Below are 25,975 nucleotides of genomic sequence, written 5' to 3' on the forward strand. Positions count from 1 at the left end.
AATAGTTGCAAAATAAACATCTGATAAAGTACTGTTACTCAAAATATACAAAGCACTCTTAACAATAATAACAAGAACAACCTGATTTAAAAATGGACCAAAAACCTTAAGAGACACCTCACCAAAGAAAATGTACTCGTGGCAAATCTTATTCGATACTGAAGAAGAAATTAACTATCACATCATGAAAAGAAATGGAAAAAATTTGAATGCATGTTACTAAGTGAAAGAAGACAATCCAAAAAGGCTACATGCTGTATGATTCCAACTATAAGACGTTCTAGAAAAGGCAAAACTGTGTTGGCAGTTCAAAGGATAAGTGGCTGCCAGGGGCAGGGTGGGAGGGGGGAAGGATGAATAGGTGGAGCATAGAGGACTTTTAGGGCAGTGAAACTACTCTGTATTATACTGCACTGGCGGGCACTTGTCATTACCAGTATACTAGTACATTCGGGCAAACCCATGGAATTCAAAACACCAAGTGTGAGTCCTAATGTTAACCATGAACTTTGGGTAATTATGATGTGCCATTGTAGGTTCATGGGCTGTAACAAATGTACTGCTCCGATGGAGGATGTTGATAATGAGGGAGGCTACGCATGAGTGGAGGTATATGGCAAATCTCTGTGTATTCTGATTAATTTTGCTGTGAACCTAAAACTGTTCTTTAAAAATTTATTAGACTAAGAAAACCATTAGTTGAAAAAATAAAAAAAAAATTGGAAAGAGGATTTGTTCTGCAAAGTCTTCCTTTAAAACTTGGAATCTGTAGCAAAACAAAAAAACCAAATTTGGTGAAGACAGCCCCTCCCATTGTTAGCACATAGACTTCTCTATCAAACTTTGGGTCTAAATGGCACATAATTGAACTTCAGCATGCATGTGCAAATGATTAGTAATTTCCCTCTGAGATGTTAGAGTGTGTGCCTTTAAGGTCACAAGCTTTCTCATAGTCAGAGGTGCAGGATGGTGTTTAACAGCATGATATTACAACAGCCCATTCAGGTGTCTGAGGTCAGACCTTCTTTTGTCTGGCCTATGGCGATTGGTTCACACAATGATTTGGGATTGTCAGAAACCCCGAATTTTCAGCCTCTGCCCCAAGGATGGCCATGAACTGAGTCCTGGACAATTCCTTAACTATTTTGTGTCTTACTCAGTCTTCACTCTGGCAAAAGACTAAACCAAATGCAGGATGCTGAAACTGGTTTGGCTCAGTGGATAGAGCGTCGGCCTGCGGACTGAAAGGTCCCAGGTTCGATTCCGGTCAAGGGCATGTACCTTGGTTGCAGGCACATCCCCAGTACGGGGTGTGCAGGAGGCAGCTGATCGATGTTTCTCTCTCATCGATGTTTCTAACTCTCTATCCCTCTCCCTTCCTCTCTGTAAAAAATCAATAAAATATATTTAAAAAAAAATGCAGGCCACTTCCAGCCCCAAACTCTGATTCTATAAGGTATCTTTTTATTATGTTTTCTAGGGTGGTCAGGGGAATACCTAAGTTCCTGGATGCCTATTTCAAAGATGATGCTTTTAGATACGAAGTGACATCTCTGTTTTTCCTCAGTTAGCCTTGTTTTACCTCACTTTTTTTTTTTAATTTTAGATTCTGCATTTTAGCAATCAATGTTGTGGTCAGCATGTTTCCTTCAGGGAATAGCTATTGAATGCCAGTATGGTGGTCACTGGTTGGTGCTGGGGATGATTAAAGCAAAGACGTGAGATATTGGCAGACTGTCAAGGGAGGCACATGTCTCAGGGGTTTCTAATGGAAACGGCCAAGACAGATGCGAGTGTAGTAAAGAAGCTGTCTGGCTGGTGGTCTGCCCAACAGACCTCATGGGGGGTGGCATTTATTCCTTTGGAGAACTTTCCACACTCTGGTGTCTGTTGCCAGCCTTCCAGGCTGAGAAGCCATAGGTTTAGTGTGCATGCTAAGAGCTGGTCTGTCTTTTCATTCATTCATTTAATCAACATTTAATGAGCACCAACTCTGTACTAGAAAATGTGTCAGAACTCTTTCAGTTAAAAATGATGGAAATTCAAGTTAGATTTTTGTATGCCAAGAAAAGGGGATCTGGGAGTCGCATCATACCGGGAAACTTGGGCCTAGGTGGATTCGGGGGTTCAAAGTTAAAATGTTCTCCATCATTTGGCCCTGCTAACCTCCACTTGGCTTCATTCTCCAGATTCCCTGGGCGAGGGACATTCGCCTACAACATTCGTACACTAGCACAGCTCATGATCCGGAATAAGATGGACCCTCTCCTTCTAAAGCAGCCATCCAGCAGATCTCAGGGAGGGGCACTGATTAGCTCTGCCAGGGTCATCATCCCCGAACCAATCCCTGTGTTCATTTTGCCAGGACCAGCACTGGGCCAATGTGAAGGTCCAGGTGTAGGAAGAAGCTCACGTGGGAAATTGCTTGACATGTAGAGAGGAACAGGGAGGCTGGAATGTAGCCAGTAAGGGCAGAGCAGCCCCCAGTAGACTGGAGAGAGAGGCAAGGACCAGATCACCCACGGGGCCCCATAAGGTGCAAAGCTTGCAATTTAAACAGTTTGGAGCAGCGGTTCTCAACCTGTGGGTCGCGACCCCTTCGGCGGTCGAACGACCCTTTCACAGGGGTCGCCTAAGACCATCCTGCATATCAGATATTTACATTACGATTCATAACAGTAGCAACATTACAGTTATGAAGTAGCAATGAAAATAATTTTATGGTTGGGTCACAACATGAGGAACTGTATTTAAAGGGCCAGAAGGTTGAGAACCACTGGTTTGGAGTGTCCTGATTGGAGGTCGGCCAACTCAGAACACCCGTCTGGAAGGCATTGCAGAATCGAGAGAGAGAGAGAGAGAGAGAGAGAGAGAGAGAGAGAGAGAGAGAGAGAGAGAGAGAGAGAGAGAGAGAGCCTGGACTGTCAATGTCAGCATCCCCTCGGTGCCTACGGAGAACCTGTGCCAGGGAACCTAACAGAGACTTGGCTCGGCTGTCTGAGTGGCGCTGAAACTGGTCTGGAAGCTGGTACGTTCTGCAACAGGGTCTCCGCAACCGGAGCAAACGGAGTACTCGCCCTTGACACACGGAACGGCTGGTCAGCAGCGAGCTGAGGCTGGGCACACACGGTCTCTGGCTTCTTTCTCGAGGGCGGAGCGTGCTTGTGGGCCTCTGGGGTGCGTCATGTCGCCTTGGCAACCAGAGAACCTGCAGGGAGCGGGCCAAGACCGGGCTCCTCGTCCGGCCTCTGCGTCGGGTGGGCTGGGGCAGGGCGCGGGCGGTAAGTCATCCTTCTGCCGTCGCGTCAAGGCCAACAGCGACCCAGCTAGGGCCGGCGCCCCGCGCAACCGGAGCTTCCTGGGCCCCCATGAATAACCAAGAGTTTTTGGGTTCATCGGAGCTATCCGATGGGCATGATACGACAGAAATATCCGCTAGCTTGAAAGCTTCCCAGGAACCCTTAGTACAAGGCATCCTGACTGCGCTTGACGAACAGGAGCCGGAGCCGGAGCCGGAGCCGAAGCCGAAGCCGGAGCCGGAGCCGGAGCCGGAGCCGAAGCCGGAGCCGGAGCCCAAGGTGTCCGAGGCAGCCGACGAGCAAGGCCAGCTAGAGGAGAGCAAGGAGATCCCCGAGCCCTCCGACTCCTATGAGCCATACATACTCTGTGAACCCTACAAATACACTGGGCCCTTTGAACCCTCTGAGCTCCACGTTCACGGTGCTCCCTACGAACCCTACGAAAACGACGAACCCTATGAACCCTACGAGCCTTACCACTACGAGCCCTACGAGCCCCAGGAGCCCCATGCATGCCAGGAGCCCCAAAAGCTCCGTGTGCGCCCTAAGTCCCACAGCGCCCACAAGGCCCACAAATCTGGGCTGCCTCACGGCGCCGCCATGACCATCGCTCCGACTCCGGGGACCAGGAACCTGCCGCAAACTTCCCTGACTTACCCGAGCGGTAGGTGTGGGGGCCCCTCCAAGGCACTGAGCAACCCGGCCCCACCTAAAACGGGGGGTCCTCATGTGGAAGTTTGAACGCCCCTTTTGTTTTAAAGGAAGATGACTTGTGTGCCATCCACCTACTTCTGTTCCTGGGGGGAAATTGAGACTAGTCCCCAGAGAAACGGAATCAGTCTCTCCTCCCTCCACTGATGACCTCCTAGCTGTCTTGATTACCCACCGTCGCTTCTTTTTGAAGCCCTTCGCAATTCTTCTCTACAGTTAGTTACTGCATTCCTCTGGGTTGCCCCTTTGAACATGATCTCTGTTATAGCACTTGAGAATTTGTATTTCATCATTATGTTTCTCCCCAGCTAGCGGGATCGTTAAAGAGGATATTATTGTCAGTGTTTGGCACATGGTGACAATCAAGAAATGCTTAGCTATTATACTGTGAAAGTTGTAGTAACAAAGTACTCACGGAGCAAGTAGTCAAAGAGTACATTTACCAAGCAAATGCTTACTATATGCTCAGTCCTCACCAAGGTCACAGGGTAGCAGGGCTGATGGGACTTGGGTGTGAACATCCTTTGCTCTGATCACCCCAGCTCACCTCTGACCTCTCAATGATGACCCCACCCAAAGCAATTAAATCTCATATTCTCCTTGACTCCTCCCTATCAGCCTGGATTTTATGGTCTATTGTTCCAGTTGCTCACATAATCTACCACCCCACTGGCTCTTTGGCAAACCACCATACTTCTCCTGGCAAAACCCCAACCCTGGTTAACCCCGACCACCCACCTTCTGCCTACACCTGAGCAGGTGCCTACTGCTGAACGAAATTCCGTAATCATATTGTGTGCTTCTATTTCCGTTTCACGACCACTAACCTCAAGTGGTCACTTGGCACTACCTGCAAACCCACTTTATTCACCTGGTTACTTCTCACTCCTCCATCCTTCATACCTTTGACTCTCAAACAGCTGAAGATCTTGAAGGAGACACATATATCATTTTATACTCCATGGCCCACCAATGGAATTACTTATTCCTTTGCAAATATCCTTAACTTCCTTGCCAATTCTTGTCTGCACTTGAAAAAACAGATGATGACAACAAAAAAACTACTATTCTGGTCTTGAAATTCATGATCTCGAACTTAGAGGTAGGCTCTCAGTGCTGCTTGGCAATCATACTGCATGTCCCTAGTCAGCTCATTTTCCAACACAGAAGCTATCAAACTACCAGCACCTGTCTATGCACTCTAGCTTTTCCCCTGTTAATAATGGATGAACTGTCTCTGTTCCTATTCAAGGCCAATCTCCCAACCTGTAAGTTGGATCCCATCCCATCCAACTTTAAGCTGCTTTTCTCCTAAAATTAGCCTTCTCTCTCCTGCATCATTTTATTCCTCTCTCTACTGGATCATTCCCATCAGCACATCTACATGCAGTGGTAACTCCTATCTTAAGCAGAAAAACAAAACAAAAGAAAAAAAACTTCCCTTAACCCCATGTACCCCTCCAGGTACCACTTCTTTAGAGAAAAATTTCTCAAAATAGTTGTCTATAAGTCATTATTTTCATAGCCTCTCTTCCCATTTTCTTGAGAACAGCTTGAAGCTTTCATCTCCTTTATGTAGCGGAAGTTGCCTTTGTTGAAGTCACAATGACCTCTGCTTTGCCAAATTCAATGGTTCATCCTTCATCCTCATCTTACTCATTTGACACACATTACCTCTTTCTTGGAAGTCTTTATTTATTTAACTTTGAGGTTAACCACTGCTTTCCTTGTCATCAGACCTCATTGATTGTTCCTGACTCAGTTTCCTTTGCTTCTATTCCCAGCCTTTAGGCCAGTGGTTCTCAACCTTCCTAATGCCACGTCCCTTTAATACAGTTCCTCATGTTGTGGTGACCCCCAATTTCATTGTTACAAATTGAACATAATTAAAGCATAGTGATTAATCACAAAAACAATATGTAATTATATATGTGTTTTCCGATGGCCTTAGGCGACCCCTGTGAAAGGGTCGTTCGTCCCCCAAAGGGGTCGCGACCCACAGTTTGAGAACTGCTGCTTTAGGCGAAAGTGAGTGGGGATCAGTTTTTTTCAGAGTCTTTAGAACTTTCCTTGTTCCCTGAGTTATGTCATTGGTTTCATGGCTTTAATTATATGCTGGTAAGTTCCTAAAATATCTCTAGCCTCAATTCTTCCTTAAACTCCAGAGTTTTATAACCAATTGTTTAACATACCTAGTAAGCATGTAAAATTTAATGTGTCCATATCTGAAACTCTTACTTCTGCACCCAAATTTGTTCTTCCCCCATTGTTCACCATTTTAGCAAATGTCACCCCCATTCATTCATCCAGGTGCTCAGGTTGAAAGCCTTGAAGTCATTCTTGACACCTGTTTTACTCTTACAGCCTGCCTCCAAATGATTAGCAAATCCTAATTTTGAAATATATCATGACTATGGCCATGTCTTAACATCTTAAACCAATGTCATTTTAAAATAATTTATTTTTATTGATTTCAGAGAGAGGAAGGGGGAGAGAGAAAAACATCCGATACCTGCAATCTGGGTATATGCCTTCTGGTGTATGGGACGATGCTCCAACCACCTGAGCCACACCAACCAGGGCAAACCTTTATCATCTTTGTAAGCCACTATCTTTTGCTTGGCCCACTGCAATAGCTTCTACTCTTGCCCCATTCTCCCTCTACTTTCCCATCCCAGTTTATTGCTCATATACTAGTAGTGGTCACAGGGGTCCCTTAGAACAGGGGTCCTCAAACTTTTTAAACAGGGGGCCAGTTCACTGTCCCTCAGACCGTTGGAGGGCCGGACTATAGTTTAACAAAAAACTATGAACAAATTCCTATGCACACTGCACATATCTTATTTTGAAGTAAAAAAACAAAAACAAAATGGGAACAAATACAATCTTTGTATTTGCATGTGGCCCGTGGGCCCTAGTTTGAGGACCCCTGCCTTAGAACATAAATTATATGCAACTTTCCTGCTTTATACTCTTCAGAGGGGTTTCTCATCTCACATAGTTTGTAATCTAAAATGCTTAGCAGGCCTACAAGGCCCCACATGACCTGGCCTCTGCCTGCCTCCCCGATCTCGTATGTCATCACTCTCCCCACCATCAACGCTCTTCAGCCACATGGGCCTCCTTGCTTCTGCCTCACAGTCATTTCATTTGCTTTTCACTCTGCCAGGACACACTTTCCTCAAATATTTGTCTCCTTCTTATAAAGCTGTATCAGACCACTCTGCTCATTTTCTTTCTTTTTATGTGTGTGACTTTAAAAATATATATTTTTATTGATTTCAGAGAGAGGAAGGGAGGGGGAGAAATAGAAACATCAATGGGAATCATTGATTGGCTGCCTCCTGCATGCCCCCTACTGGGGATCAAGCCCACAACCCGGGCATCTGTCCTGACTGGGAATCGAACCATGACCTCCTGGTTCATAGGTTGACACTCAACCACTGAGCCACGCCGCCCGCTCTGTTCATTTTCTTTAAAGAACTTACCTATTTGTTTCCACTTACAAATGTATTTGTTTAAGCTGTCAGAGGGCAGGACTTTTTTGTTTTTGTTTTTCCTTTTTTTATTGATTAAGGTATTACATATGTGTCCTTATCTCCCCATTGACCCTGAACCCCCCCACGTATGCCCTCAGCCCCCCTGTTGTCTGTGTCTATTGGTTAGGCTCATATACATGCATACAAGTGAAGGCAGGACTTTTATTTTTCCTACTGTTCCATCCTCAGTGCCTAAAGTGGTGCCTGGAACAAGTAAGGACTTAGCAATTATTGTTGAATGAAAGTTCTCTTCATTCAGCTTCTGTGTTACCAAATCCAGTGGTTCCTTCTCTATTGTTAGGGTTGTTAAGATTAAATGCATTAATACCAGTGAAGCATTTAAAACAGACTGTAGTACATGGTAAGTGCTCAGCAGTGTTATTAGCAGTGTTGTTATTATCTTACTTGACCTCTTGGCAGCATTTAATACAATTGACTATAGACCTCTTTCTCTTGGCCTCTATGACATCACAATCTCCCAGTTTATCACTGACCTGACTGGTGGCTGCTTCTCATTTACTGAGCCCTCCCTGTTCTCCTGAACTCTTAAAGGGCTCGATCCTGACCCTTTTCCTTTTTATTTTCACTTTCCCCCCTTAGGTGGTCATATCTATAATTATGGCTTTAAATAGCATGTTTATGCTGATGCCTCTTAAATATGTTCTTGCTTCTGAGCCCTACACTTATATATTCAACTGCCTATTGGACATCTCCATTTGGATATATCATGGGCATCTCAAATGTAATGTATTTTGAGACAGAAATCTTGATTTTCCTCCTATTCTTGTTTCCATCTCAGTCTTTTAGCTAGGTGCTTGCAGAAAATGGCATCCAGTTGCTTAAGCCAAAAAGAAAAAAAAAATCTATTTGTCCCTGGTTTCTCTTTCTTCACCCTCAAATCCAATGCATCCAATGCAAGTTCTGTTCATTTTCTCTCTAGAACATCTCCGAAATTCATGCATTTCCACTGCTAATTCTTGCCTCCCAATTACGGTCATTTCTCTCCTGGATTTCTACATTAGTTTCCTGAGCAGTCTCCCTGCTTCTACTCTTGTCATATGCAATCTCTTTGCTACTGCAGCCAGAGTGGGCATTTTAAAAACTGAATCAGATCACACCTTTCACTCACTATACAGCCCTTCCTATGATTTCCCATTCCTCCGCAAAATCCTAAGAGGCATAGTTCTGCTCACTCTGCCCCAATCATAACTGACTTCTTTTCTGTTCCTCTGAAAGACCAATCTGATTTTTGCCCCTGCTTCACAATCATCACGTGTGGTTTCTCTCCTTAGATTCGTATTGCTTTCCCCGGATCATCTCATGGTTACTTCCTCAGCCCATATTTTTAAAAGGTGGGCAAGCCTACCATTTAGCAGGCCTTCAGTGTCATACCGCCTAAAGTGGCACCCCTAAAGTAGCTTGATGAGACTCGCTCTAAAAAATTTTCAGCCTGACTGGTGTGGCTCAGTAGTTAAGCATTGATCTATGAACCAGTAGGTCACAGTTCAATTCCCGGTCAGGGCACATGCCCCCAGTAGGGGACATGTAGGAGGCAGCTGATCAGTGATTCTATTTTTAAAAGAGTTTTCAGATCTGCTTTAGAAAACACCACTTTAAAGTTTTCTATCCTCTCAATCTGTCTACCAGATTTCCCTTGTTAAAAATTCCAATAAGTCTTTATGTTAATTCCCTTAATAAAGCTCAAATAAGCATCAGGCCCATTTATATAACATTTACATAAAATAGTGTGAACATTAAGCAATATTTAGTCATCATGTCACCATGCCCCTGCTCACGCAATAAAGATTTCTTCCCTTTCGAAAGTTTCCTGAGCATCTACTAAGGATAGCATGTTTCTGTGTCCTGGGGGGTGGAAAGATGCCTGAGACATGGCAGTTTGGTTGCATACAAAGTTTTGAAATTTATATTGTAGACTAGGTGTCACCATTCTATCACCTTACCAGTTTCTCATCACCTAATCACTGTCACTGTTAAACTTTATTGAGTGCTTATTATGTTCAAGTTGTAGGCCTGAGCTGTAGATGAGTAAGGCATGGATCCTATCTTTGAAGGACTGTCAGTGTGGTTGGGGAGGCTGCACACTTCCATAGCAATAACACATCCATAGCATACAAAGGCAAGTTGACTGGTTATCCTATACGACATTCACGTCCCTTTTCTGAGTTAAATGGCAGTACTAACTTCTTTTTTTAAAGAGAAGATAGGCTAAGAAAAAAAGACCCAAAGTGCTCATTAAAGCTACTCATCTAAAACTAGATGCCTGGTGCACGAATTCGTGCATGGGTGGGGTCCCTCAGCCTGGCCTGGGATCGGGCTGATCAGGGCCATCTTGCCCAGTCCCGATTGGGGCCGATTGGGGCTGGCCAGCGACGGGGAGGGACCATAGGTGGTTGGCTAGTGGCAGGAGGTTGGCTGTGGTAGTGCACTGACCACCAGGGGGCAGCTCCTGCATTGAGCGTCTGCCCCCTGGTAGTCAGTGTGCAACATAGCGATTGGTCAACTGGTTGTTTGGTTGACCAGTCATAATGGTCACTAAGGCTTTTATACACACACACACACACACACACACACACACACACACACACTACAGGCCTGGTGCATGAATTCGTGCACAAGTAGGGTCCCTCAGCTGGCAGGTGATTGGGGCCAATCAGGGCCACCTCACCCAGTCCCAACTGGGGCCCATTGGGCTGGCTGGCTGGGAGGAGGGACCGTGGGAGGTTGGCCAGCAGCGGGATATTGGCTATGGGAGTGCACTGACCATCGGGGGAAGCTCCTGCATTGATCATCTGCCCCCTGGTGGTCAGTGCGTGTCATAATGACTGGTCCTAACAGTCGCTTAGGCTTTTATATATATAAATAGGCCTAAATATTTAACAGAGCCTACATATGTAATCTCAAGTATACAGAACCCAGACTGTTTGATCTGGATTCATAAGGGATTAAGGAAGTGATTTCAAAGAAACAGAATCTCAGGCAAGTGTGGGAGAATGGAAGGAAACTATACTGAGTGAAAACAAAATCTAAAAACTTTTGAAACTTGTAAGCTATTCACATGATTAAAAAGATAAAACAATATTAAAAGACCACAAGGAAATGTCTCTCTTCCTATCCTGTCCCCTCTCTTGTCCTTTATAGGTAACCATGTTTATTAGTTTCTATCTATCTTTATGTAAATACAAGAAAATACTGTAGAAGCTTGTCTGTGTGTTCCCCCTTCTTACTCAAAAGGTAGCATATGCTATACTGTTCTTTTCACTTGACAGTGTATCTTTCTTTATAAAACCATGTTGTTTTCCTCATTTTAAAAAACAGCAGCTGCCTCATTTTCCATTACATAGTGTTGCCACCACTAACTTAACACTTCTTGGTTCTTTCCAGGGTGTTTCTATTACAAGCAATAGATGTAGTAGGTAAACCCATACACCATGCCATTTCATACGTATGCTGGCATCACTGTAAATTTCTTGAAGTGGGATTACTGAAGGGTAAATATACCTGCAACTTCGATTTAGCAAAATTGGCCTACATGGGAGTAACTGCGTACACCCACTAGCAATGGAAGTTTCCATTTCTCCGTAGCCTTACCATTGCAGTATGTGTTCAAACTTTCAGTTTTTTGAAAATCTAAGAGACAATAAACTAGTAGTAGGTCAATTAAATTTTAATTTGTATTTATCTTATTATATGGGTGATATTAAGCATCTCTTTTGGTATATATCTTTTTTCATCCTTTTGCCTACTTTCCTTTTCCTAAGTTTTTCTCTTGTACACAGAAAGATTGGCCCTTTGTCTGGGTTATGTATGACATATTTTCTTCACTTTGTTGGCAGTCTCCTTGTCTTCACTTATTTATTTTTTGTTTTTCCATAAAAACATTTTATAGGAAAAGTTATCAATCACCTCTCTCACAGCTTCTGTATTGAATCATCATTGGAAAAGCCTTTTTCTACTCCTAGGTTAAAAGGAAATTCACCCACGTGTTTTTTTTAGTAACCTTTTAAAAGAACATTTAAATCTTTGCTCCATTTGGAATTTACCCTGGGCATGGTGTGAGTTATAAATCCAATTCTAAGTGGCTACCCAGTTGCCAGTGCCGTCTCCACACAGGTGAAACCGGGTGAGAATGAACATGAAAAAAAGATTTGAAATTAGAAAAAAAAGTCACAAAAGTGCAGACTTGAGGGTGTGATGTTTTTGAACTTTATTTTGCATAGAAATACAAGTTTTTTGCTGTTGTTTCATCAGATGGAAGGCTTGCCCTCTCCCTGTCTCTGCTTTTTCACCGTTTCCTACTTTCTCCCATCTCTTGCCCACATGACCCTGAGCTACAGCACTGGAGCACAGTGCTAGGGAGCTGTGCCTAGCTAGGGGAGGAGCAAGGAAGAATAAATAGTAATATCAGATCATAGAGCTGAATATATCATATCAAAGAACACCCAAGGGTTGCCTACATAGCCATACCAAATATAGAACTGGACTGCTTTAAGACCAATCTTCAATAGCACACCTAAAACAAGCATGAATTCCACTTCAAAAAGCTGTGAAAAGTAATCTAGGTCTTACTGAAGTATCTTCACAGAACTATCGTCTAACAGAGCAAAACCTGCTATGATGTTCTTGAGGCATCTTTCTTCTCAAGTCCCTGTCACCATGACAGCAATACCCCAAATATTCCTTGTTGTTTCTCTCAAGCTCCAGCTTGCCTCTTTCTTCCCCACTCCTCCTGTCCCCTTTAGATCTGTTCTGAGAGGTGCTCCCTGCCTTTCCTTGTAGATCACTGGTACCCCATTCGGGACAACCAAGGACTAGAGGCTGAGCAGCTACATGTGGGCTCCTTAGGAGGCAGGGTGGAGGACAAGGTGGAGAATGAACTTTGAAAGTCATTCCTATGATGTTACAAAATGCTTCACTTCTGCATGCAGTGGGCTCTCCCGGGTAGGAGCGCCTCAGAACGAACAGCTTTGGAATCTGCTTTCTCCCAGCAGATGGCAGCCTTCTCCAGCAGATGGCTTGGAGCGCAGCCCTGATCATCTCATTTGCTCGCTCGAGAAGGCAGCCTGAGCAATGTGGTTTATGTGCTATAGAATAAAATGCAAACACTCAAAGAGCATAATAGAACACACAAAAGAAATGTACGGGCCAAATATCTCTGATGAACACAGGTGCAAAAATCCTAGCAAATCGAATATAGCAGCACATTAAAAAATATTACATCACTACCAAGTGGAGTTCATTCCAGGGGCACAGGATCTTAGAGATTTTATGAATTTGACCCCAAGAGTAAGGTTAATAAAGGGAAAAATAAATAAATGGTACTATATCAAACTAAAAAGCTTCTGTACAGCAAAAGAAACTGCCAACAAAACAAAAAGGCAACAAACCAAATGGGAGAAGATATTTGCAAACAATAGCTCTATCAGGGGTTAATATCCAAAATATATAAAGAACACATTCAACTTAACACCAAGCAATCCGATTAAAAAGTTGACAGAGGACATACAAATGGCCAACAGATATATAAAAAGATGCTCAACTTCACTAGCTATTAGGGAAATGCAAATCAAAACTGCAATGAGATACCACCTCAGACCTGTTAGAATGACTGTTATCAACAAGACAGTAATAACAAGTGCTGGAGAGGTTGTGGAGAAAAAGCAACTCTCAGTCACTGCTGGTGGGAATGTAAACTGGTAGAGCCACTACGGAAAACAGTATGGCGGTTCCTCAGAAAGTGAAGAATAGAGTTACCGTATGATCAGTAACCCCTCTTCTGGGTATCTACCTGAAAATTTTACTCCCAAAGATATATGCACCCCTATGTTCATTGCAGCATTATTCAAAACATGGCCAAAACAACCAAAATGTCCTTTGATAGAGGATTGGATAGAGAAGGTGTGGTACATATATACAATGGAAGACTACTCAGGTATAAGAAAAGATAAAATAGTGTCATTTGTGACAACATGGATAGACCTTCAGAATATTATGCTGAGCGAAATCAGTCAGTCAGACAAAGCTAAGAACCATACGCAACTGAAACTCACAGGCACAGACAATAGTACGGTGGTTACCAGAGGGATAAGTAAAGGGTAAAGGGGGCCAAACATATGGTGATGGGAGATGACTTGACTTTGGGTGGGTGGGCACACAATGCAATATACAGATCGTGTATCATAGAAATGTACACCTGAAACCTACACAATCTTATAACCGATGTCAACCTAATACATTTAATTAAAAATAAAAAGAGGTCATCCTAGAGCCATAATGTTCTGACTGTCTCTTAGAGGGAGATGCTATCAATCATTGTGTTCAAAAAATTTTAGGATGGCTTCTTCTTGTTGACCCACTAAATATTTAAGCTTCTCTAGTTATCTCGAACATATATTTTTTACAGTTAGAGCTTTTGAATTAGGCCTCAAACAAGAGCCAAACATTGCATACATACTTGTCCCTTCTCTGTTATTCGTTATCACTACCCGTACTTTCTCTTCCTTTTTAAAAGGCTATTCATTTGGTAGAAAAATTGGGTAAAATATTTCATATTCTGAATTTGATTTGTTCCTTGTGATGTCTTTATCTTGTTCATCTAGCTCTTATATATTTTTTCCATTTAATGTCCATATTTATTTAGAAGTAAGGTTGAATGTTTTCCATATGTCTATTGGCCAGTTTTGTTTTTTTATTAATTACCTGTTAGTGTCCTTTGATTATTCTTTATTGAAAGTATCCATCATTCTCTTGTTGATTTGTAAGATCTTTCTGCATATTTAAGCAGTATTTCTTTTCTTTTCTTCTTTTGCATAAATCTTTATTGTTGAAAGTATTACATGTCTCTCTCTTTTCCCCATTGCCCTCTCCCACCCTTTTTGCAAACTATATAGATTAAGAGGCTTGCTTAGATTCAAAGGGAATTCTTTTGAGCAAGAATTTTTCAGAGGTGGCATTGTGCCTCTTGCCTCATCACTTGAGGCACATGATGTCTCCCATTTGTGGTGGTTCTAAGATTGATGAGTAGGTTCAAGCGAGGTTGACTTGATCCCTCTATCATAAAGTTCCTCATTCACCTTTCATTGAATGGTTTTAGCAACCAGTCTCATTCCTTACCTAAATTCTACTATCGGGGGTAAGGGAAGGCCCCTTTAAATCTAAGTTTGATGCTGTCACTTATGTTACAAGTCATCAGGACTCATTCATGTAATAATATGTACTTAAAAAATTCATGCTGTAAGTGTACTTTTATCTTCACAATACAATCACTATATTTTTTGTTTCTATTTTGCTTTTAAAAATGATGTTCAGCCCTGGCCAGTGTTCTCAGTGTTTAGAGCGTTGGCCCAAGGGTTGTGAGTTTGATTCTCAGTCAAGGGCACGTACCTGGGTTGCAGGTTCGTTTCTGGTCTCACATCATTGTTTCTCTCTCTCTCTCCCTCCCTTCCACTCTAAAATCAATGGACAAATATTCTCAGGTGAGGATTAACAACAACAACAAAAAAAGATCAAAGTTGTTTAGAGCCACATCCAGTATTTAGGATACATAGGATTATAAAATAACCAATAGCCTGGTACACAAATTCATGCACATTAAAAGGAAATTAATTAGAAGAAATATTTTAATATTGTTATTCGCCCTTTCTCTATAATAAAAGTGTCAACCAAATTCACGATCGAAAATGACAGATTGAAACATATGCATGTGATTGGCACCAGCGAGAGCTTTATATGTATCGTGCATGCGCAAGTCAACTTAGCCGTGTGTGTGTGTGTGTGTGTGTGTGTGTGTGTGTAATAAATTTGTTTAATTAGACCTGCTTTCTGATGTAGCTAAACTTTTTCCAGCCCAGTGAAGCAGCCCAACTTCTCTTTCAGGTAATTGTCAGCAACACAGCAGTAAATATCAATACAACACAGATTATTATTGTAGGTCACGCAGGGAGAACAAAGGGTAAAATATTTAACTGTAGCGTGTTTGACTATATTCTGCACAGTGAGAAAACCTTGTCATTTTCAAGGTCCACCATTTCTTTCTTCTTTTCAGTCAGGTCAAGTTTCTAAACTTTCTAAATCTCTGTTTTCCGGCTAATGAAAAGAAAATAGGATTCTATCGAGTCTCCTATCTACCTACTCCAGGACTTCTGTGAGGATCAAATGAGATGAGGCATGGGACAATGCTTCACAGACATTTGGTTAAAGTGTGAAATGTTTGTACCTGGCTATAAAGCAAGTTGTGTTCCTGGGCTGAAGAATCTGCAATGTGGCTAGTTGTCGCTAGGGAGAGGAAGCCGGGCGTTGCTACGTGACGTCATTACCTGGCGCCCACAGTGACTGTTTCCGGGCTGGGCTGGGCTGTGGGCCATATTTTGCACCATGGGGTCTTGGCAGTGTCAGCTGCGATTTGGTGAGCTGTTGTTCCGGGGTGGTTGCGGGGCCTGTGTCCCACTTGGGGGAAGCCAAGTATTGCTTTGTGGGTACCAGGTCCGTGGTGCCGTTTCTCTGTGCACATCACGACAGCTCCTGCATTGAGGTCTGCCCCCTGGTGGCCAGTGTACATCATAGTGACTGGTTGGATGGTGGGACACTGAGCATATTAGCCTTTATATATATAGATATCCCTAAGATCAATTAGTTAATCTGTTATAAATTTCTTCACCTGTTCCCTCTTTTTAAGTACTAATTTTTGTAGGGAGAGCTCTGTAATTTTTCCATTCTCACATTTATTGAAGTTGTTTCGGGCAAATATGTTTCCCTTGAAACACTAAGCCAAATCAGGGAGGGTGAGACCTGCAATTTTAAAAAGAGCCCCAGGTGATTCTGATGTGCAGACAAAGTCTGGAAATCATTGTAACACAGCTTTTCTTGGAACATAGCTAACAATGGCCTCATGAGAGCTAGTCCATCCTACCAGTTGGAGAGATAACGTAACAAGTGTGTTTTTAAGATAATAGAAAATATCGAATTAAAAAACTCCAGTTAGTTCTTTTTAAAGTTCATAGCCTATCTCCTACTAGGCTGTAAACTCCTTGAGAGGAGAGACCACATCTAATTCATTTTTTAAAATATATATATGTATTGATTTTAGAGAGGAAGGGAGAGGGAGAGAGAGAGACAGTAACATCAATGATGAGAGAGAATCATTGATTGGCTGCCTCCTGCACACCCCCTACTGGGGATCGAGCCCGCAACCTGTTACCTGGAAATCCCTGGTTGGGTTCAGGCTGCCTGTCTGCTCTGTCCTATAATGAAGGCAGGGTTGAATCATATTAGTCGTTTGAGAAGGCTAGCCAACCAGGAAGACAGGGCACTTATAAGCATTCAAATCCTGTCCCCCATCAAGGTGCAGGGGACAGGATCATAAAGGGGAGTGGGCTGGGGAACAGAATGCAGCTACGTGCAGTCCTGGAGGTCTGCAGACGTCAGTTATTGTCCTTGTCATTAGGCGATGAGATGATGTTGATGAGATGATAGTTTGACTCCTGGAGGGTCGGTCTGATCATGCTTATCGGTTCTGCTTGCTGGATTCACAGCCGAGTCACCTCCTCAGTCGCTTCTCAAAGGCCTTGAAAAGGAAACTTAAAAAAACTTAACCCCCTATTCATATATAACAAACTTAACTCCCTATTCACATAAGTATATGTGTTCCAAGATTTAAAATGATATAATTACTTTTCAGATTAATTCAGGTGATACCTATCAGATTACAAATCCCCCCCATCAAACCCAGGCACATGCCCTTGACCGGAATCAAAACCAGGACTCCACTGAGCTGAACCGGCGAGGGCCACATTTTTATTCTCTCAGCACTTGACACCATGTTGCACATACTAGAAGCCCAATCTATACTTGCTGTGTTTCCTACATGCTCTAGTGAAGCCACTGATATGCTGAAGTTGTAACTAATATTTTTCACTACCATTCCTCTACTCTCTGGATCTACTGTATTCGAGGTGCTTTACACATACGCCACTGAGCTTTACACAGACCTACCTCTGAGCCTCCTATCTGAGAAAGGGGAGCCGAGTCTCAGAGAAGTTAAATAATTTGTCCAAGATTGTACAGCTAGCTGAGTAACTAACAAACTGGAGTTTGAGCCACGTCTGTTTGATGCCAGAGGGCACCCACTTCCCTTTACCCAAAACACTCCAGAAGGTAGAAAATGTTATTTCAGAACTCTCCGGTGCAATTAAAAGCTACCAAGTGGAAACCATCTGGAACAATCTGCCATCAAGAGGCCTGTTAGAGTAAGCATTTATATAACGTGGCCTATGTGATTTAATACATTTTCCGACATTAAAAAAACCTCCTTCTAACCATGATTTTTAATTTGCGTAAACATACATTCTGTTTGGGACATTATAGGTGTATCCAATTTGCTGTTGCTAAAGATATCTCAAAAAATTTGTGCATAAATCTTTGTTCACACTGGGCATTATTTCTTTTTCTTTTCTTTTTTTAAAAATTAAATCTTTATTCAGATTATTACAGTTGTTCCTCTTTTTCCCCCCATAGCTCCCCTCCACCCGGTTCCCACCCCACCCAATGCCCTTACCCACCCCTCCACTGTCCTCATCCATAGGTGTACGATTTTTGTCCAGTCTCTTCCCGCACCTTCCCCCGCTGAGAATAGTCAGTCCACTCCCTTTCTATGCCCCTGATTCTATTATATTCACCAGTTTATTCTGTTCATCAGATTATTTATTCACTTGATTTTTAGATTCACTTGTTGATAGATGTGTATTTGTTGTTCATAATTTGTATCTTTACCTTTTTCTTCTTCTTCCTCTTCTTATAGGATACCTTTCAGCATTTCATATAATACTGGTTTGGTGGTGATGAACTCCTTTAGCTTTTCCTTATCTGTGAAGCTCTTTATCTGACCTTCAATTCTGAATGATAGCTTTGCTGGGTAAAGTAATCTTGGTTGTAGGTTCTTGGTATTCATCACTTTGAATATTTCTTGCCTCTCCCTTCTGGCCTGCATAGTTTCTGTTAAGAAATCAGCTGACAGTTGTATGGGTACTCCCTTGTAGGTAACTGACTGTCTTTCTCTTGCTGCTTTTAAGATTGTCTCTTTGTCTTTTGCTCTTGGCATTTTAATTATGATGTGTCTTGGTGTGGTCCTCTTTGGATTCCTTTTGTTTGGGGTTCTCTGCGCTTCCTGGACTTGTAAGTCTATTTCTTTCACCAGGTAGGGGAAGTTTTCTGTCATTATTTCTTCAAATAGGTTTTCAATATCTTGCTCTCTCTCTCATCTTCTGGCACACCCCTAATTTGGATGTTGGTACGCTTGAAGTTGTCCCAGAGGCTCCTTACACTATCTTCATATTTTTGGATTCTTTTTTCTTTTTGTTTTTCCGGTTGGGTGTTTTTTGCTTCTTCGTATTTCAAATCTTTGACTTGATTCTTGCGATCCTCTAGTCTGCTGTTGGAACTCTGTATAATATTCTTTATTTCAGTCAGTGTATGCTTAATTTCTAGTTGGTCCTTTTTCATAACCTCGAGGGTTTCACTAGATTTCTTGAGGGTCTCACTAAGTTTATCGGCGGTTTCTAGGGAATTCTTGAAAAACCTTATAAGTGTGGTTTTGAACTCTATATCCAGTAGTTTGATTTCCTCCATTTCTGTCATTTGTGACCTGTTTCTTTGTCTCCACATTTTTTATGCTTCCCTGTGTTGATAGAGTGGCTTTCTGTGCTAGGTGTCCTATAGGGCCCAGTGGCTCAGCCTCCCCAATTACCTGAGGTGGACACTCTTGGTGCACCCCTGTGAGGGCTGTGTGCACAGTCTTTTTTTAAAAAAATATATTTTATTGATTTTTTTACAGAGAGGAAGGGAGAGAGATAGAGAGTTAGAAACATTGATGAGAGAGAAACATTGATCAGCTGCCTCCTGCACACCCCCAACTGGGGATGTGCCCGCAACCCAGGTACATGCCCTTGATCGGATTCGAACCTGGGACCCTTCAGTCTGCAGGCCGACGCTCTATCCACTGAGCCACACTGGTTTCGGCTGTGTGCACAGTCTTGTTGTAGTTAAGCCTTGATTGTTGTAGGTATCACTGGGAGGAATTGACCTTCAGGCCAGTTGGCTGTGAGAATCAGCTGTGTCTGCAGTGGGAGAACTTCTGTGCTGGAGACACCCTTCTGGGGCAAGACTTGCTTCAGTGGGGCTTTGGTGCTCACTGAGTCTGCCCCCTGAGTGTGTCCCTTATGGATCTGAGGAGTTGTAATCTGGATGATCCCACTCTGACCACTGGGTACACTGGCTCTTGGATCTCTAAGGAGGTGCTAATTCAGCCTCTTCCTGAGGCTACCCAGCAGGAGCCCAGCTGTGAAGCAATGCAAGCTGCTGTGGGGCCTTGGGCCTTCTTTTGGATTTCTGGGTTTCTCTGGCCCAGCTGCAGTTTGTTAGGTAATTTTCAGATTGCAAATGGCCAGGCCTTTCATATGCAAAAGCCTCTTCGTACAGCTTGGGTGGGGCTGGGTCTCAGGGGATCAACAGGGTGGAGCAAGCAGCTATGGCTGCCCCTCAGTCCTACCCTAAGAGGCCCCGTGTCTCCGTGTCTCGGTAATTGCTGTAAGCACCTCTGAGAGAAAGCCGCCCTCGAGTTCCAACCGATGCCAGACAGTCCAGTTTCTCCTGTATGAATCTGGGTCCCCAGAGACTTGCCCAGAACTGGAGTTCAGAGCAGTCAGGAGCTTGAGACTACCTCCCGATTGAAAAAGACAACCGTGTCCTCAGTTTCCAGCCCTTTCCACGTGTGCCTCCGTACCTCTGCACTTTACTTCTGCACCTCCTCTGAGTCTCAGTGTGCTTTTCTCTTTTCTTCTAGTTGTAGAATTTCCACTCAGCCAGCCTTCCTGTGGTTCTGGATGATGTCTGTTTTGTCTTTTAGCTGTATTTTTGAAGTGGTTGTGGGAGGCAGCAATTTCCAGTGTTTACCTATGCTGCCATCTTGGTTTCTCTTGGGCATTATTTCTTTAGGGTACATTTCTAGAAGTAAAATCGGATTAAGGAATATAAGCATCACTGACTCCTTTTGCCAAGTTATGTATGTATGTATGTATGTATGTATGTGTTATTTATTTATTTTTAAAAATTTTGTTTTATTTCTTAAAGTATTACAAAGAGTATTACATATGTCTCCTTCCCCCCCCCCCTTGACATTCCCCCGGCCTCCCCTACCCCCCAGTGTCTTGTGTCCATTGGTTATTCTTATATGCATGCATACAAGTCCTTCGGTTGATCTCTTACCCCCTAACCCTCCCCAGGCTTCCCACTGTAGTTTGACAGTCTGTTCAATGCTTCTCTGCCTCCGTATCTATTTTTGTTCATCAGTTTATAATGGTCTTTATTATCCATAAATGAGTGAGATCATGTGGTATTTTTCTTGGCTTCTCAGGGGCCGGCGTAACCTCTCAGGGGCCGTCTCAGCCTCACAGGGGCCGTCTCAGCCTCACAGGAGCCATCACAGCCTCACAGGGGCCGTCCCAGCCTCACAGGGGCCGTCTCAGCCTCACAGGGGTTGTCTCAGCCTCACAGGGGCCGTTTCAACCTCTCAGGGGCCGTCTCAGCCTCGAAGGGGCTGTCTCAACCTCACAGGGGCCGTCTCAACCTCTCAGGGGCAGTCTCAGCCTCACAGGGGCCGTTTCAGCCTCACTGGAGGCATCGCAGCCTCACTGGAGCCGTCACAGCCTCGCTGGGGCCATCGCAGCCTCGCAGGGGCCGTCGCAGCCTCACAGGGGGCGCTGCATCCCACGTTGGGGGTGAAGGTTTGAGTCAGAAGCTCCTCTCACTGTCTCCCCTGCTGCTCCCTTGCGTATCGCCAATGCTGGAAGTTTTTGAGAGCAGTCTGCAGGTGCTGGACATCATACTTTAACTGGTCAACACGAAGTTTGGCATTCTGTCTTTTGTTGGGCGGCTCTTTGCTGGACAAAATCTCCAGGCATTCTTGGTGGCTAAATATCTGGTATGCTTGCTTGGATTTTGTTTTCTAAGTGCACAGACTGCTTATCTGCTGTCTCCCAGCATCTCATGTGAGACTGGATCTGGTGGACCTGCTTGTGCGTTTGCTGGTACAGCGGTTCCATGTCGCGGGCCCAGCCGGGTCTGGCTCCAGCTTCCTCTGAACCTGATTCTGCTTCTTGAGTGTGTCCCTTATGTATGTGAGGAGTTGAAATCTAAAGTTTGTTGGGTTAGGCTGCAAAAGTGCAGGTGGTTCCTTATGTGCCACTGGCACAGCTTGGGCGGGGATGTAAATTGAGTAGGGCGGGGTCTGTGGGAATCACCAGGGCAGAGCAAAGAGCAATGGCGCCTCCACGACTCCTCGCCTCTCCGCAACTCCACGTCTCCACGTCCCCGAGTGCCGGCGAGCAGCTCCACGAGAAAGCCACCCTCGCTCTCCGACCCGCTGCAAGGCTGTCCTGCCTCTCCCCGTAGGGGTCTGGGACCTCAGAATCCCGCCCCACACAAGCTCAGTGGATTCGAGAGTTTGTAACCCCTTCCGATTGAAAAAAACCGCGCATCCAGTTGCAGCCCGCCTGGCGCGTGACTCCGTACCTCTGTTCTTGGCGCCTTTGTACATCCTACTCAGTCTCAATGCTCTTCTTTCTTTCCTTCCAGTTGTAGAGCTTCCACTGGGCCAGCTTTCCCATGGTTCTGAATGATAGCTGTTTGTCTTATAGTTGGTAGTTTCAATGTTGTTGTGGGAGGCAGCACGCACAGGTCTGTACCTTATGCCGCCATTTTAGTTCTCCTATTTATTTATTTATTTTAAAATATATTTGTATTGATTTCAGAGAGGAAGGAAGAGGGAGAGAGAATTATTGATTGGCTGCCTCCTGCACGCCCCCTACTGGGGATCAAGCCCACAACCAGGGGATGTGCCCTTGACTGGAATTGAACTGGGGGACCCTTCAGCCCACAGGCCGACATTCTACCCACTGAGCCAAATCAGTTAGGGCATGCCAAGTTATATTTTATGAAGTGTACTAATTTAAATTTCCATCTGTAGTCCACAAGAGTGCTCACTTCATCTCAGCCTTCCAGCATTGTTATCCTTTGCAAAAAAATTTTATAGTTTAAAAAATACCTCATTTTTCATATTACTGTTCTGATTATAAGTTTGAATGTTCTTACGTTTATTAGCACTTTATATATGAATTCATATATAAATTCAATTTTCTCCTTTGTCCACTTAACTTTTAACATCTACCTTAGTGGTTTTCTTATTCAACTATACTTTTGAATAGTAAATACTCCTCACATATTAAAATTGTTAAGCCTTTATCATATTTGTTGCCAAATACTTCTCCAAATTTTTATTTCCTCTTCAAGTTTTATTTTTTCTTTCTTTTTTTTTTTTTATTAAATCTTTATTGTTCAGATTATTACATTTGTTCCTCTTTTTTCCCCCCATAACTCCCCTCCTCCCAGTTTCAAGTTTTAATTTTTGACATATAGAAGTTTCAAATATTTTAATCTATAATTTCCTCTGTGTCTTTTGTTGCCTTTAACTCATATTAAAATCCAGTGATTAAGTAGATAGTCTCTTATTTTTGCTCTAATTCAATTAAAAATATATTTAACTTGTCAATTGTGATTTATTAGCTGATGTGGTTTATTTTGGTACATACTGTGTCATATTTAATTTGACCACTTTCCTAAATAGTTATATTTTCCTAGCTCCTTTTTCTATTGATTTGTGATGCTATCTTTATATCTTTGATTCTTATTGAATCTGATTTTTGCTTTTACTTTTCTTTTTTGCAGATCATGGTTACTATGATAATGCAAGGAAAAGGTAAGACTACAGTTACAGTACTATTTTTCCAGACTCGAACTAGTGGGCCAGCCTAGCTGGGTGGGGCAAACTCATTCAGAGGCATCTGAAGTGAAAAGCTAGCTTGGGGTTTTTGAGAGGATTCCTGTGTTTTCCCTTTGTCATAAAGCCCTTTTCTTTTCAAAATATATTTTATTGATTTTTTTTTACAGAGAAGAAGGGAGAGGGATAGAGAGTTAGAAACATAGATGAGAGAGAAACATCAATCAGCTGCCTCCTGCACGCTCCCTACTTGGGATCGAGCCTGCAACCAAGGAATATGCCCTCGACCGGAATCGAACCTGGGGCCCTTCAGTCCACGGCCTGACGCTCTATCCACTGAGCCAAACTAGTCAGGGCATAAAGCTCTTTTCTAATGACAATTCCTGTAGGAAACAGAAAGCAGAGGAAGAAAGTGATTAAGAAGTAAGAATGGGGGAGAATATTGAGATGCAGGAGAACTCTCCTTCTAGTCAGTGTTTTGCTTGTTTGCTAAATACTAGGTGTTACTTACCAGGTCTGAACCTTTGAGGGACTTGGGATTCTGCATTGACAATTTCATATCATAGATTTTGTGAAGCTCCAGGTCAATGTATTCCACTCCCCTAACATCTAATTCAAGCACAATAACTAGTGAAATTTCAAGAAAATGTCCTCTATTTTTTAAAAAAAGTGTATATATATATATATATATATATATATATATATATATATATCATATAAAATAGATGCCTCTTGAAAATAGATGTTTATTCTTGGTTTGGCTAAGATATAGTTAGAAGAGGTATCAGAATAGAATCATTAAAGAGAAAAAGCAAGGGTTCATATCAATGGTTCATATAGATGAGAAATAAATAATACCAGATTTTATTTCTATCCACTCTTTTAATAAGTGAGTTAAACCATTCATATTTGTTATTATTATTTACTTATTTTGTATTTTCTATGTATTATGCATTCTAGTTATTGTTTTTTTCACCTCTTCTAGGCAGTAAACACTGCTACTTTATTCTTTTGTAATGCTTTGCAGTTAAAAAAAATTTTTCCCCCCACAAGAATCCTGAGAAGTCAATAGTGTAGATATAATCAGCTAGATTACATTGAGAGAAATTATGTCACTTTCCCAAGGTTGTATGGAGGCTAAGCAGAAGAGCTGGTGGAGTGTTTACTGAGTGTTACCGAGTGTGCACTCAAAATAGCACATTACTCAAATAAATGTATGTGTGTGAGCAAACTCCTGTGGCTACATAGACAGTGAAATAGTTTACCTCCTAAGTGTTTATACTTAAATAAAAGACTGCTTAGAGTGTTTTTTAATGTTTTTGTTATAATTTTGATTATTATTATGATTATTATACTGCTTCTTGCTTTTGTTTTGGGTTAATTTGGTTTGATTTGATGAGGAAATTGTGCTATCTCCATTTATCTATTCCTGTCTCCATGCTCTAAAAAATACTTCTTAGGGAAGTGTGCTGTGCCTGATTGTAATGAAAGAAAATATTGTCTGACTATAAAGCAAAATAGTTGAATGTAAAAGAGTATTTGTAATGAAAGAAAAAATTATCTGAATTACCCCATCAATTCAGACCTGAAATCTTTTCCATAATTGTTGCTATATAAACATATATTTATTACTTTGCACCCAAGGTAAAGATTTCAAAAACATTTTTAGCTATTGGGAAACCATAGGAGACTAATTATCAATGAGAACAGAGACAGCAATGTAGTCCTCATTTAAAAAAAAATCTGCCTTTGAGAGTTAAAATTCTTCAACCACATTCTTTTGTTTCTGCAAAAGATCATGACTGGACATTTTGAGGTTATGCCATACTCCTGGGAAGCCTGTGTTAAGATGAGGCGATTTAGGCTGGAGATGTAGCTATGGTGACATGATGCACAATAAGTGAATGGAAAGGAGGTGTTAGATCTTCAACAGAATTGGCAAATGTTAATGAGATTGTTTCCAATTGAAATAAACCCCCTTTAAGTATTTATAGGAATAAATTAGAAAACTATTAATGCTCTTGTATAAAATGATGCATTAAAAAACATTTTTAGCAGGTGAAGAAAAGGTTGCTAGGGAAATCTTGGCTTGGAGGTGATGATGGAAGCCAGAGTCTAACTTGCTTGAAAAGTTTAATATACAATAAGATATTCTGTCTGCAACTCTTTTTCCCCCTGCATCGAGCCACCTCCTTGGAAAGTTAGCTCAGGCTATTTCACAGGCTCATGCGGTACCTGAATGGTGAAGCCATTCCTCTATTGCATAAGGATGTAGATTTTCCCCCCTTCATTTTTTCTAGATATTAACATGTTTGGCTTGGGGATAGCAGATCTCCAAATGTTTCACCACCAAATAATCTTTCGGTTACCTCTATCCACTACCACAGTCATGGGGTTGGAAAGATTTTGTTGTTGTTTATAAAACTACATTGATTAATTTTTTTAAATTAAGGACACTTTGTATCTACTTTATTTCATTTGTTGTCTTTCTGTCCTGACATGAGAGCAAGGATTTTTGTCTGTTTTATTCACCAAGGTACTCTCAGCCCCAGAACCCTACTTTGTACATAGTAAGTACTCCA

The 25,975-nt window shown here is 42.5% G+C and overlaps 1 protein-coding gene across 1 annotated transcript in view; it reads left to right on the top strand.

The window, feature by feature from the left end:
• Positions 1 to 3,292: 3,292 nt before the first annotated feature.
• THEGL (theg spermatid protein like) overlaps positions 3,293 to 25,975 on the top strand; it is a 48,786-nt gene continuing 26,103 nt past the window's right edge. The window contains exons 1-2 of the mRNA XM_036301972.1: positions 3,293 to 3,963; positions 23,342 to 23,372. Of these exons, the coding sequence (XP_036157865.1) occupies positions 3,369 to 3,963; positions 23,342 to 23,372 (626 nt within the window). The 5' untranslated portion in view covers positions 3,293 to 3,368. The remainder of the gene's footprint in view (positions 3,964 to 23,341; positions 23,373 to 25,975) is intronic.

Source organism: Myotis myotis, unplaced genomic scaffold, assembly GCF_014108235.1.
Source record: "Myotis myotis isolate mMyoMyo1 unplaced genomic scaffold, mMyoMyo1.p scaffold_m19_p_1, whole genome shotgun sequence".
Lineage (NCBI taxonomy): Eukaryota > Metazoa > Chordata > Mammalia > Chiroptera > Vespertilionidae > Myotis > Myotis myotis.